This window comes from Tachysurus fulvidraco, chromosome 8 (genome assembly GCF_022655615.1).
Source record: "Tachysurus fulvidraco isolate hzauxx_2018 chromosome 8, HZAU_PFXX_2.0, whole genome shotgun sequence".
Classification (NCBI taxonomy): Eukaryota; Metazoa; Chordata; class Actinopteri; order Siluriformes; family Bagridae; genus Tachysurus; species Tachysurus fulvidraco.
The window spans coordinates 12,796,177-12,808,956 of NC_062525.1; the positions used below are offsets into that span (position 1 = coordinate 12,796,177).

The 12,780-nt window shown below is 41.1% G+C and overlaps 1 protein-coding gene across 3 annotated transcripts in view; it reads left to right on the plus strand.

Annotated features, from left to right (window-relative positions):
- Positions 1–12,780, plus strand: part of grid1b (glutamate receptor, ionotropic, delta 1b) — a 287,849-nt gene that overhangs the window by 173,489 nt on the left and 101,580 nt on the right. For all 3 annotated transcript variants that reach the window (XM_047817636.1, XM_047817635.1, XM_027177782.2), the window contains one exon: positions 9,062–9,267. In XM_047817636.1, the coding sequence (XP_047673592.1) occupies positions 9,062–9,267 (206 nt within the window). The remainder of the gene's footprint in view (positions 1–9,061; positions 9,268–12,780) is intronic.

Below are 12,780 nucleotides of genomic sequence, written 5' to 3' on the forward strand. Positions count from 1 at the left end.
TAAATTAGCTCACCTTCAGAGTTCATTATAGATTCAACACCAGCTCCTCGTTGCCGAACCCTTCAAATGCTCAATGATAGAGATACTGTAAAGCATATGTAAAATGCTATTTTATATATTGATTAAGAGGTCGTTCTTCTCAAAGACCACATGTAGTTGGCATATTCTCTTAGACCAGGGGTCGGCAACCAGTGGCTCCGGAGCCGCAAGTGGCTCTTTCATCCCTCTGCTGCAGCTCCCTGAAGATTTGAAAAAATAAATATTTAATTTAAATTTATTTTATTTTAGTTAGTTAGTTTTTTAAAAAAAAATTAATTCTAAATTCTAAGATTATGATGCTCTTGTAACATTAAAATAAACCTAAAGATTATGATTCTCTTGTAACATTAAAATAAACCTAAAGATTATGATTCTCTTGTAACATTAAAATAAAAATAAATAAAATGTTTAATTTTTTGTCGCTCAAAATATGCGTCATAACTGCCGACTTGCGAAATCCGACACACAGAACCAGATGCATTTTTGGTTTGCTGCAGCTGGCAAGTTAAAATTTTGATGTCATAAAGGGCTGTCAAGTGTCACGCATTGAGAGTGACAGTCACGCATTTCGGTCTTATGCCGCACCGCCCAAAATGTATCTGTCCACACCGCTGTCTCTATGGAACCGGGCAGGAATCAAGCGCATCTCAGTTCTTAGTCGAGCCTGACACTTATCATCCAATCAAAAAAGAGGCTACACAATAGCCAATCAGAAAATAGCACTATCTCGGAAAGATTTAACGCAACAACCAATGAAAAAATTGGGGTTGCGGGGGATTGGAGATGTCACGCTTTCCTGTCTTCAAAACTTGGGAGCCCTGGTCATGAATACGAAGAGGACTCAATTAGACATTGAACATTTTATTTGAAAGTAACCTTTAACACAGCGTCTTTTTGTTAAGGTTAGTTCAAACTGTTCAAAATATTTTTGTTTGCCTGCAGAAATAAAATTCCGTTTACTCGGTAGCAGTTCATTGATTTCATAAATGCAACACACTACAGTTTTTCTGAAATAAATAAAACGTGTCATCTTTGGTCTAAGTGGCTTTTTACACCTGGTCACTTCATGCATTTTCTGTGAGCGGATAGCTATCCGATGGTAAAAAGACCAGTTCTAATCTAAATGCCCTATGAAACATTTTTGAGACGGATATAAATCCGATCATTCAAACCAGTTCAGGAGGTGGTCTGGGACGCATTTCAGATGAAACTGGACAGGTGTAAATGTATGTGGTTGTTCAAGCCACATACATCAGCGCTATACTCCTCCCAAGCGGAAGTACGTCACTCACAAGTGACTTTCACCCAGGTGTCTCTTTGGGTCTTTAAACGCTCTGCTGCAACCAGCAAAAATGCAGCAAACAGTAAATGCTGTGTTTTGCAGTATAACCGTCGTAACAAGTTTTTTCATCTTCTTTTTGATTGCATTCTGAAAACCGCATACAACAAAGCGTGTTCCATTTCAATTACCCCGGAAATGAGGTAAAATATATTTGCATTTTGGGCGGGAGCAGAAAGATCGGATTGAGATCAGAGAAAACACATGAAGTGACCAGGTGTAAAAAGGCCCTATGACTGTTCAGGTTAATTAACAGAGGAATGTTTTGGGTTTTTTTTTTTTTTTTTTTTTTGGGGGGGGGGGGGGGGGGATGTGTCCTGTAACACCATGACACACACACTAACACACTAACACATATTCCTTAAATATATAACATCCCTCGTACTGTAGTGTCTGAGGCTCTAGTCACTCATCCTTTGTGAAGTACTGAAAGCTGATGTGAAACGCTGCTCTCACTGCTTTTAGAAGTGACTTCCAGTTTCAGGTTATGGCTGAAGGAAAGATGCTGGGCTTCACGCTTCCTTCAGATTCCCATAAATTTCTGAGACTCAGGATGTGAACGTGGGCAGTGAATTCAGAGCTCTTGATCCTGTCATGAAATGGAAACACACAGTCCTGCGATGGACAATCTGTCAGGACCATCTGCCCCGAGGAAGGACAAGTGGAAGCCCTGAGGCACACATGTCCTCGCGCTGTGATGTCATCTGTGTGAATAAGGGGGTTCTGAGATGCCATGGTTGTTTGGTCCGAATCCTCCGATGGGGTTCGGTGAATTTTTGGCTGCTGCAGAGGAAGTGGAACAAGGAGTCGTAGTCTGCACAGTGTGATCAAGTTTACGCCACTGATTAAATCATTCACTTATACAGCTGAAGAAGAACTTTTGTCCAAACTGCGCTGTGTGTCTGTTATTTATTTATTTATTTATTAAAATCTTATGACTTATTTTAAAATGGTTGAGCCTGACAGCTCGCAAAGAGAGTAATAATTCCACGCTCACTTGCTCCGTCCAATAAATATCCCTCACAACACATATCAATACACACAAGTGCAGAACTCTCGCAATTATAATTAAAATGCCATCTTTTGTCAGAGGAGCGATGGAATTAGCTGTCACAGAGACATTCAGTGGGTGATATGGTGTGTGTGGAATCTCAATACGCTTGTATGGAAATGTATTTTTCCCATTTATTTTTGTCCTTCATGCCACTCCAGAATAAAATCATGTCCACGTTCAGTTCAGCTGGACACTCAACCTTGAGGAAGCACTGTCCTCCTCTGGGGTCAACAAACAACGCAAACTCAACAAACTCGCTCTGAACCTGAACACGAACCTGTCTATAGGTTCAGATAGGTTTATATGTATTCACGTTTGCTCTTTCTTTCTTTTCTTTTCTTTTTTACTGCTCTTCCATATAAAAGCTCTGTTTATACTGCATTTTTTTTTTTTTTGCTTCTAGGCTTCATAATCAACTCTATATTAACTCGAGCCTCAGTATTTATCAATCTGACAAACACCGTGGTTTTATCCCCTGGTTGTATGAACAGTCGTCTGCTGTCCACTGTTTTTATTTTTCACTCTTTTTATCAGAATTCTGTTGTCACATTCGGTTGCAATCCTTGTGTGAATGTTTGTTTATTGACTACAGCTTATTGTGTTGCTCAGGATCTTGAGTGTTGATTCTGCTGACAATCTTCCGTGTGTGTGTGTTTGTGTGTGTGTGTGTGTGTGTGTGTGAGAGAGAGAGCTAGATGTAGTGCTGCATCTGTTCACTTTATTATGTCTGCTAGTGTGGTTATTATTATTATTATTATTATTATTATTATTATTATTATTATTATTATTATTATTATTATTATTATTCATTCATTCATTTTCTACCGCTTATCCGAACTTCTCGGGTCACGGGGAGCCTGTGCCTAGCTCAGGCATCATTGTGCATCAAGGCAGGATACACCCTGGACAGAGTGCCAACCCATCGCAGGGCACACACACACACACATTCACTCACACAATCACACACTACGGACAATTTTCCAGAGATGCCAATCAACCTACCATGCATGTCTTTGGACCGGTGGAGGAAACCGGAGTACCGGGAGGAAACCCCCGAGGCACGAGGAGAACATGCAAACTCCACACACATAAGGCGGAGGCGAGAATCGAAGCCCCAACCCTGGAAGTGTGAGGCAAACGTGCTAACCACTAAGCCACCGTGCCCCCCCCCCCCATTATTATTATTATTATTATTATTATTATTATTATTATTATTATTATTATTATTATTATTATTATTATTATTATTATTATTATTATTATTTATTAAACCTCCTGGCACACGTCTTATCTCCACCTGATGCCTCGTGAACCTTTCTGGGACGTTGTGCTTTTTTTTCTTCTTTTTGTTTGTGTATTTGTTTTAAACCCACTACTGTTCTCATTCTCAGTAATGTATTCGTGTTTGGTTACATCCCCATCGTGTACGCTCATTTATAATATATGGAGATGACGAGAAAGAAAGCTTCTAGCATTCGAGGCCACAGCATCCCTGAGGGAGCAACACATCTCCTCCTCCTCTTTCACTCGTCCCCTCCACTCCTTTTTTCCTGCTTTGGCCCGCAGCCCTTTTCTTTCAGCAGCACAGAGTTTAGCATGCTGCGTGGCTGCCAGGAGATCCACAGCATTCTGCCCCTGGCAAGGAAAGACAGGAAGTGTCCTCTTCGTCAGTGAGCTTTTCATCTCAACTCTTCTAGAAAGTTGAGGATCTGAATGGAGGAGAGGCAGAGAGCAGTGTCGAGGAGGTGTATCTGGCATTCTATCAGTCACACTGCTCTCTCATACACACACTGCTCTCTCACACTCCTCTCACACAATCCACTCTCTCACACTCCTGTCACATAACATATCCTCTCTCACACTCCTCTCTTACACTTCTCTCTCACACTCCTGTCACACACACATTCCACTTTCACACTCCTTTCTCACAGTACTCTTTCAAACACTCCTCTCAAACACTCCTCTCACACAAACATCCTCTCTCACACTCCTGTCACACACACACTCCACTTTCACACTCCTATCTCACACTCCACCCTCACACTCCTCTCACAGACTGTTCTCACACTCCTCTCAAACACTCAACTCTCCCACCTCTAACACCTCCCTCTCTCACACTCTACTCTCACACTGCTCTCATAATTCCTCTAACACACTGCTCTCTCACACACTGCTCTCTCACACTTTTCTTACACACTCCTCTCACACACTGCTCTCATACACTGCTCTCACACACTTATCTTACTTACTGCTCTCTCACACTCTCTCCTTTCACCCTCTGCTCTCACTCTCTGCTCTTACATTTTGCTCTCTCACACACTCCTCTCACACACTGCTCTCACACACAGCTCCCTCACACAATCGCAATAATAGAGAAGGAAAAGTTTTGAATTTCAAATATAGTGACGTGGAATTTTGCTTGAGATTTAGATTCTTAATTCTGGTCACTGGTGAGGTTAAAAAAAGAGTAAATAAAACTATGCTGAAGTGGAGCTGAAAAGAAAAGCATGTTTATTGTGCAACCTATCAAACAATTCAGAGGAGAATACAGAGTCACAAAGTCATCATTGTTGGAAATGCAAACACCACTACAGTTGTCGTTCATCACCGTGTCTAACACGTCCTTCATCACATCTTCTGTGATTTCACTCTTCCAGGAATAAAATCTCCAGCTGGACATTTTATTTGGTCTAGTGAAGCTTATTAGATGAACATTAGATGAAGGTTTAAGATCAAAACAAAATCCCAGTGAAGTGCTTACACACACACGCACACACACACACACACACACACACACACACACACACACACACACACACACACACACACACACACACACACACACAAACTTATCAGCACTTGCAGCCATTTAAATCTTTGGCCTTCAAACAGTTTTCCTCAATGACTGAGGGATGGGAGTAATAATTAAAAAGATTTTTATTCATGTTATTTAAAAAAATTCTGAACACCAAAAAAACATTTGAAATTCTGCCGTTCTATAGATGGATGGATTGTGTGGATGGATGGATGGATGGATGGATGTATGGATGGGTGGAGGAATGAATGGATTGTGTGGATGGATGGATTGTGTGGATTGGTAGATGTGGATGGATGGATGAATGGATGGATGGTGGATTGTGAGAAATGGATGGATGGATGATGTGGATAGGTAGATGTGGATAGATGTATGTATGTATGCATGCATGGTTGGATGGATGGTTGGATGGATTGGATGGATGGATGGATGGATGGATGGATGGATGGATGGATGGATGGATGGATGGATGGATGGATGGTTGGATGGATGGATTGGATGGATGGATGGATGGATGGATGGATGGATGGATGGATGTATTGTGTGAATAGGTAGATGTGCATAGATGGATTGTGTGGATGTATGGATGTATGCATTGTGTGGATGAATGGGTGGATTATGTGGATAGGTAGATGTGGATAGATGGTTTGAGTGGATGGATGTATTGGATGGATTTATTGTGTGGATTGATGGATTGTGTGGATAGGTCGATGTGTATAGATGGATTGTGTGGATGGATGTATTGTGTGAATAGGAAGATGTGTATAGATGGATTGTGTGGATGTATGGAGTGTGTGGATGGATGGGTGGATTCTGTGGATAGGTAGATGTGGATAGATGGATTGGATGGATGGATGGATGGATGGATGGATGGATGGATGTATTGTGTGGATTGATGGACTGTGTAGATAAGTAGATGTGGATGGATGGATGGATTGTGTGGATGGATGGAATGTGTGGATGGATGGATAGATGGATTGTGTAAATAGATAGATGTGGATAGATGGATTGTGTGAATAGGCAGATGTGGATGGATGTATTGTGTGGATGGGTGAATTGTGTGGATGGATAGATGCATTGTTTAGATGGATGAGTTTTGGTCAGACTCTAACCATCCAGGAGCATCTTCTTGTAAATGAGCTGTGTCAGGAGCAGCTGAGGAGCATTGTATGAAGAAAATCAGCATTTCTCAAACTTTTATATCCCTGGGAATTTTTTTTCTTTAGTTTGCTTAACAAAAACATTTACACAAGTTTAGAAAAAGAGTGATAAATGAGGTGCCTTGTTGGAAAAGACCCAGGCTGATTTTCCAATAACGGCACATCCACTGAGGGTTTACACGTTTAAGGTGACTTTCTGACTGTACTGAGAATTGAGCAAAAAGCCTTGGGCTAATGTATGATTTATATGTTAATATAATATATACGATATGTAAATATAATACACACACACAGACACACACACACACACACACACACACACACACACACACACACACACACAAATAATAATGCAGATGGCTGTAGGGATTGTAAGGATTGTGAGCAGTAGATACTGCATGGAAAGACAGATGGGTGGATAGATGGATGATTGGACAAGTGGATGGATGGACAGATGGATGGATTGATGGATAGTTGAATGGATGATTGGATGGATGGATGGATGGATGGATGGATGGATGGATGGATGGATGGGTGGATTGATGAATGGATAGATGAGTGGATGGATAGATAGACGAATTGATGGATGGATTGATAACTGGATGGATAGATAAGTGGATAAGTGAATTGATGGGTGGATGGGTTGATGGATAGTGTGTGTATGTGTGCATGTGTGTGAGTGTGTGTTTGAGCATGTGTGTGTTGTGTGTGCACACAGAAGTGGAGGGAGAAGCCAGGAACAGAAGCTGTGAAGTGAAGAATCAGCGCTTTACTTTCCCACACTAATCCCTTCCTTCCCCCGACTGCAGTCTCCAGCTGGATTGATATGGTTTGATGGGATTTGCTCCTCCATTCCTCTTTGATTATCTCTTGTTATGATCTCTTCCCCTAAGTACCACAGTTGTGTTTAACTGGGCCCAGGCCAGCTGCTGCTAAAACCAATGAGCTGAATGCTGAATGCTTCTCCTGCTGCTACGGGGCTAAGATTAACACGACTAAACATTCATCACAAGCCAGAGTCTCCGCTCATAAATAAATAAATAAATAAATAAATAAATAAATAAATAAATAAATAAATAAATAAATAAATAAATAAATAAAGGTTTGCCTGATGTTTCCTTACTGGTGCAGGGAGCAGCAGGTCATCAGCATACTAACTGAGATGTTTGCATACTTTTACATAATCCACATTTAGGATTCAACGTGTCCATTTTAATGTGTTTTAATTATTTAGTCCATGCAAATCGCCAACTTGTGTATAAACAGCGTAATGCATGCACATGTATTAATTATGTTCTATATAAATGATATGATAATTATCTGTAAAAAGCTTGTTGGCTTTAGCATCATACGGAAATAAAACTTATATCACTATATCAAAAACATATCAATAGACCTGTGAAACTGAAGGAGTCTCCAGCGTTAGTGAATAAAGTTTTTACTTCCTTTTACACTAAAAGCAATTTTCAATTACTGACCAAACCGGACACTGGAGACTCAATCAGTGTATTGTTTCAGAAAACCATCAGTGGCCATAATTTGTTTTTTATCAGACAAGTGTCCGGTGTACATGTCCCTGAGAGTGAGCTGTTATATACTGTATATATATTTATATATATGTGATCTGCTGTAATATATAAAATTAAACAACACCTGACCATCCAATCAGCCCGTGAAGAACTTTCTTTCTCACTTAGTCACTCACTCTGTTCGGATCTACAAGTTAAATGTTTAAACCAATGAACATATTTATTAAAAATGTTTTTTTTAAGATTATTCATTTTGTATAGTTTGCTGTCATGATAATTATATGCATAATTGACATTACTATGGTCACATCACTTTCATAGTGTCTGCAGCTAATTTGTTAGCATAATGCTAATGCGTCGTTAGCTTGAACGGAGCTCAGAATTGGATTCGTATATGTGAATGATCAGAAACAGTGATCCTTGTCCATACAGTTGTGAATAACGTGTGTAAGGATGTAAACAATGAAAAACAAACTGCATGTAAAGTTTGTTTAGTTTATGAAGACTTTTATTTTGAAACCTGTGTACGGTTCACACTTTCATCCCAACAATAAACCTGTGGACAGAAGGAGAAACTCTCTTCAGGGTCTAGCAGTTGCGAGAGAGTTTATCAGGCTGTTAAAGTATACTAGAATTCATATATCGAGGGCATCCTTCCATCCATCCCTCCCTCCATCACTCACCCACTCACTCACTCTGCCAGCAATTGGTCTCCAGAGTTCACTACAATCTGACTGGATTTAAAAATTTTCTTCACACTTGAGAGGAACAATGTGATATCTTTTTTTATTTATTTTTACCCCAGACAGAGGTGACACTAAATAGAAGTGGAGGTAGAGAAGGAGTGGATTCAACAGACAGCAACACCTTTTTCTTACAAGATGTCTGTCATGGCTAATAGACAGGAGCAGAGCCTGGGAAGCAGTAATTGAAGAGCCCTTAAACCTTTCACTGTGTGTGCTTTCAACTAGAAATACATCACTCCTGATTATAATTCACTCACTTCTGGAGTTTTGTGGGAAAATTGTACCTTGGCGAGTACCTAGTGCTGTTAGAAGTCATGGTGTGTTGGGAAACAATTTAGATTTTCATTAACAAACAATTCTGTGCTTTTCATTCTGACAGATATCCGTGGACTGCAGGGATTTTTGGACCAGACGGCGAGGCAGGGTCTGGACGTGGCTCTGCAGAGGGTGGACAGGAACATCAGCAGTGTCTTCTCTAATCTATTCAGCAGCATGCGTACAGAGGAGCTGAACCGCTACAGGGACACGCTGAGGAGAGCCATTCTGCTGCTCAGTCCTCGTGGAGCACAGGTCTTCATCCATCAGGTGTGTGGACTCAGCCCTGTTTCTTCCTTTGTCACTGAATTAACCACATGGCTATACACACACACACACACACACACACACACACACACACACACACACACACACACACACACACACACACACAGAGGAACATCCTCTTTATGTTTTTATGTTTATCTGTACTGACATCTGGTTTATTTGTACAAAGCCAGTTTACAAAAACTATGTGGATTTAGATACCAGAGGTTAGAGAGATGAGACAAATGAGAGAGAGGAGAGAGGTGAGGCAGGTAAGAGAGAGGAGAAAGGTGAGGCAGGTAAGACAAGTGAGAGAGGGGAGAGTTTAGAGAATTGAGGCAAGTGAGACAGTTTAGAGGAGTAAGGCTGGTGAGAGAGGTGAGACGTGAGAGAGGAAAGACAGTTTAAAGAAGTAAGAGAAATGAGACAGTTTAGAGAGGTGAGGCAGGTGAGAGAGGTGAGAGTTTAGAGAAGTGAGACAGTTTAGAGAGGTGAGAGTTTAGAGAAGTGTGACAGTTTAGAGAGGAGAGAGTTTAGAGAAGTGAGACAGTTTAGAGAAGTGAAACAAGTTAGAGAGGTTAGACAAGTGAGAGAGGTGAGATAGTTTAGAGAAGTAAGAGAAGTTAGACGGTTTAGAGAGATGAGGCAGGTGAGAGAGGTGAGACAACTGAGAGAAGTGAGAGAGGTGAGAGCTTAGAGAAGTGAGACAGTTTAAAGAAGTGAGACAAGTGAGAGAGGTGAGAGTTTAGAGAAGTGAGACAGTTTAAAGAAGTGAGACAAGTGAGAGAGGTGAGAGTGTAGAGAAGTGAGAGAAGTGAGAGAGTTTAGAGAGATGAGGCAGGTGAGAGAGGTGAGACAACTGAGAGAAGTGAGAGAGGTGAGAGCTTAGAGAAGTGAGACAGTTTAAAGAAGTGAGACAAGTGAGAGAGGTGAGAGTTTAGAAAAGTGAGACAGTTTAGAGAGGTAAGGCAGGTGAAAGGGGTGTGACAAGAGAGTTGAGACAGTTTAGAGAGGTGATATACAGTAAGTGAGCGAGGTGAGGCAGTTTAGAAAAGTGAGACAGTTAAGAGAGGTGAGACAGGTGACTGCAAAGTAAGCCCTTCTTCTGGGTGATATGATGAGAAGGATATGGTTCCAGTGTTTATGTGTAGAGGAGTGAAGAATGTTTACAGGATGAACAGGATTTAAATAAGTTGCTGGGATGACCAACAGGACAGTGTGTATGTTTACAGCAGCAGCTCCTAAAGAGCCCAGGTGACATTTAAGCATGAAGGTGAGCCTGCTGTTTTATTAATTATAGTGAGAGACCCTGTAGACCTTTAAAGCCAGCATCTCCTTGTGGGTTTTCCTGATTTTCTTGTTTCCCCTGTGCTGAGGTCAGGGCCTCTCAGCACCGCACGTCACTTTACACCTCACAAAGTTCTTAACACGTGGCGTCTGGGTGACGTCCTGAGATGTTCTGTTCTGAGATCAGCTGGAAACGTCTTGCCTGTGGCTCTGTGCCAGCTTATTCTGACAGAATGAAAAAGTGCTGCTCTCATGCATATGGAAATGACTCGGCTTTTGCTGCTGCTATTTTTAGAACACATTGTTTTAGAAATGAAACACTTTTCCGCTTGCTGGAGTCGCTTCAGTTAGTCGTGTATAAATGAGAACGGTGATTGCTTTAGGTTGGTCTTTCTCATCACACAGCACACTTCCAGTTACACAACAGATTCTTAAGAGGGGAAAAGGATAAACTGGGAGAATCAAAGCTCCAGTGCTGCCCAGTCCTGTGTTTCAGGTAGTGATCTAAAAAGTGGTAACTAACAAATTATCACATGGTGAGTTAGTTATCAAGAACTTTAATACACAGTAATGGACACGACTGAGCTGATTGTTGTATAAAAGTCAGCAGTTTGGGCTGAGGCTTGTCTTGATAAGAGTTCTGTTCTCTCGTCTTACATAAAAGATATTAATTAGGTCTTTATATTCTCTGGATGTGTTTAAGTATGACGTGACATTTCTCTCAGTTTTGTCAGTAACCTCCGTGTTCACATTTATGAAACTGACGTGAAATTACAATCTGACAAATAAAAGATAAACACTGAAGCCCTGTCAGATCCCCAGCTCTGGAGTCAGTGATCATCCTGATCTCCTGCGTTGGTAGATTTTCAGGGTCTCAGCTTTTTTTTCTGTCTCTTTGGAGATGTTGTGTGGGAGGTGTTAGTTCAATTGGTCATGTGGGCGTGCTATGCTTTGGCCTTTATAAAACACAAACAAATAGGAAACCCCCCTAAGCAGAGCTCGGTGTGTCTGTTGCCAGCCGTGACAGGACAGGCTGTCCTCCTGATGAGGTCTGAGACTTGGAAGGAGATGTCTCAGCGGGTTTGCTATTAATGTGCCACCATATTTCACTGCCTGCTGACGTCCCCGTGCCTCTGAAGCCCACTTCCCCTGGCCACAATGAGCTGGAAGCATTTCAGGACATAAAGCACAGGTTTCTGCAACTCTACCAGATTAGCTAGCAGTCTGTGTGTGCTTTGTGTTTGCACCATAATGGTGTTATTTTCTAGAAAAATCGGCTGTGAATATAATTTACCTGGTTTCACACTGCTTGCCTGAGAGATGACATATACAAAAAACACAAGTTTTCATTTCTTTTACTTCTTTTCATTTTCTTTTTACTTTTCTTTATCAAGGATACTACAGTTCATCCATATATGTCTATGTAAGGAGTATTCAATTTAATTTAGAGCTACAAAAATTTGTTGTCAAAAGGTCCAGATTAATGAATAAAACATGGCTTCTCAGAATAGGGCATGTGATCAGCACTATACACATGTCCTGCTGAGAAGAGATCGATGTCCTATGTATCTGCTAAGTGTGAGGAAGTGATTCGACTCTCTAGGAAGTGAGTGAACATGAGCTGTGAGGTGCTAACTGAGGCAAAGCACAGAACTGTTGAACTGCAGAAACATGTTCTATTTTGAAGGTTTCAAAGAGACAAAAATTCAAATGAAACAAGTCATAGTGTTACAGTGGTGTTGGAGGTCATGACGTTACAGTGATGCTGGAAATCATGGTGTTACAGTGGTGTTGGAAACCATGGAGTTACAGTGGTGTTGGAGGTCATGTGTTGGAGGTCATGGTGTTACAGTGGTGTTGGAGGTCATGGTGTTAGTGATGTTTTAGGTCATGGAGTTAGTGATGTTAGAGGTCATGATGTTAGTCAATTTGGAGGTCATGGTATTACAGTGGTGTTGGAGGTCCTGGTGTTAGTGATTTTGGAGGACATGGTGTTACATTGGTGTTTAAAGTTATGGTGATACAGTGGTGTTTAAGGTCATGGTGTTACAGTGGTGTTGGAGTTCATGGTGTTATAGTGGTCTTGGAGGTCATGGTGTTACAGTGATGTTGGAGGTCATGGTGTAACAGTGGTGTTTGGAGGTCATGGTGTTACAGTGGTCTTGGAGGTCATGGTGTTACAGTGGTCTTGGAGGTCATGTGTTAGTGATGTTGGAGGTTATGGTGTTA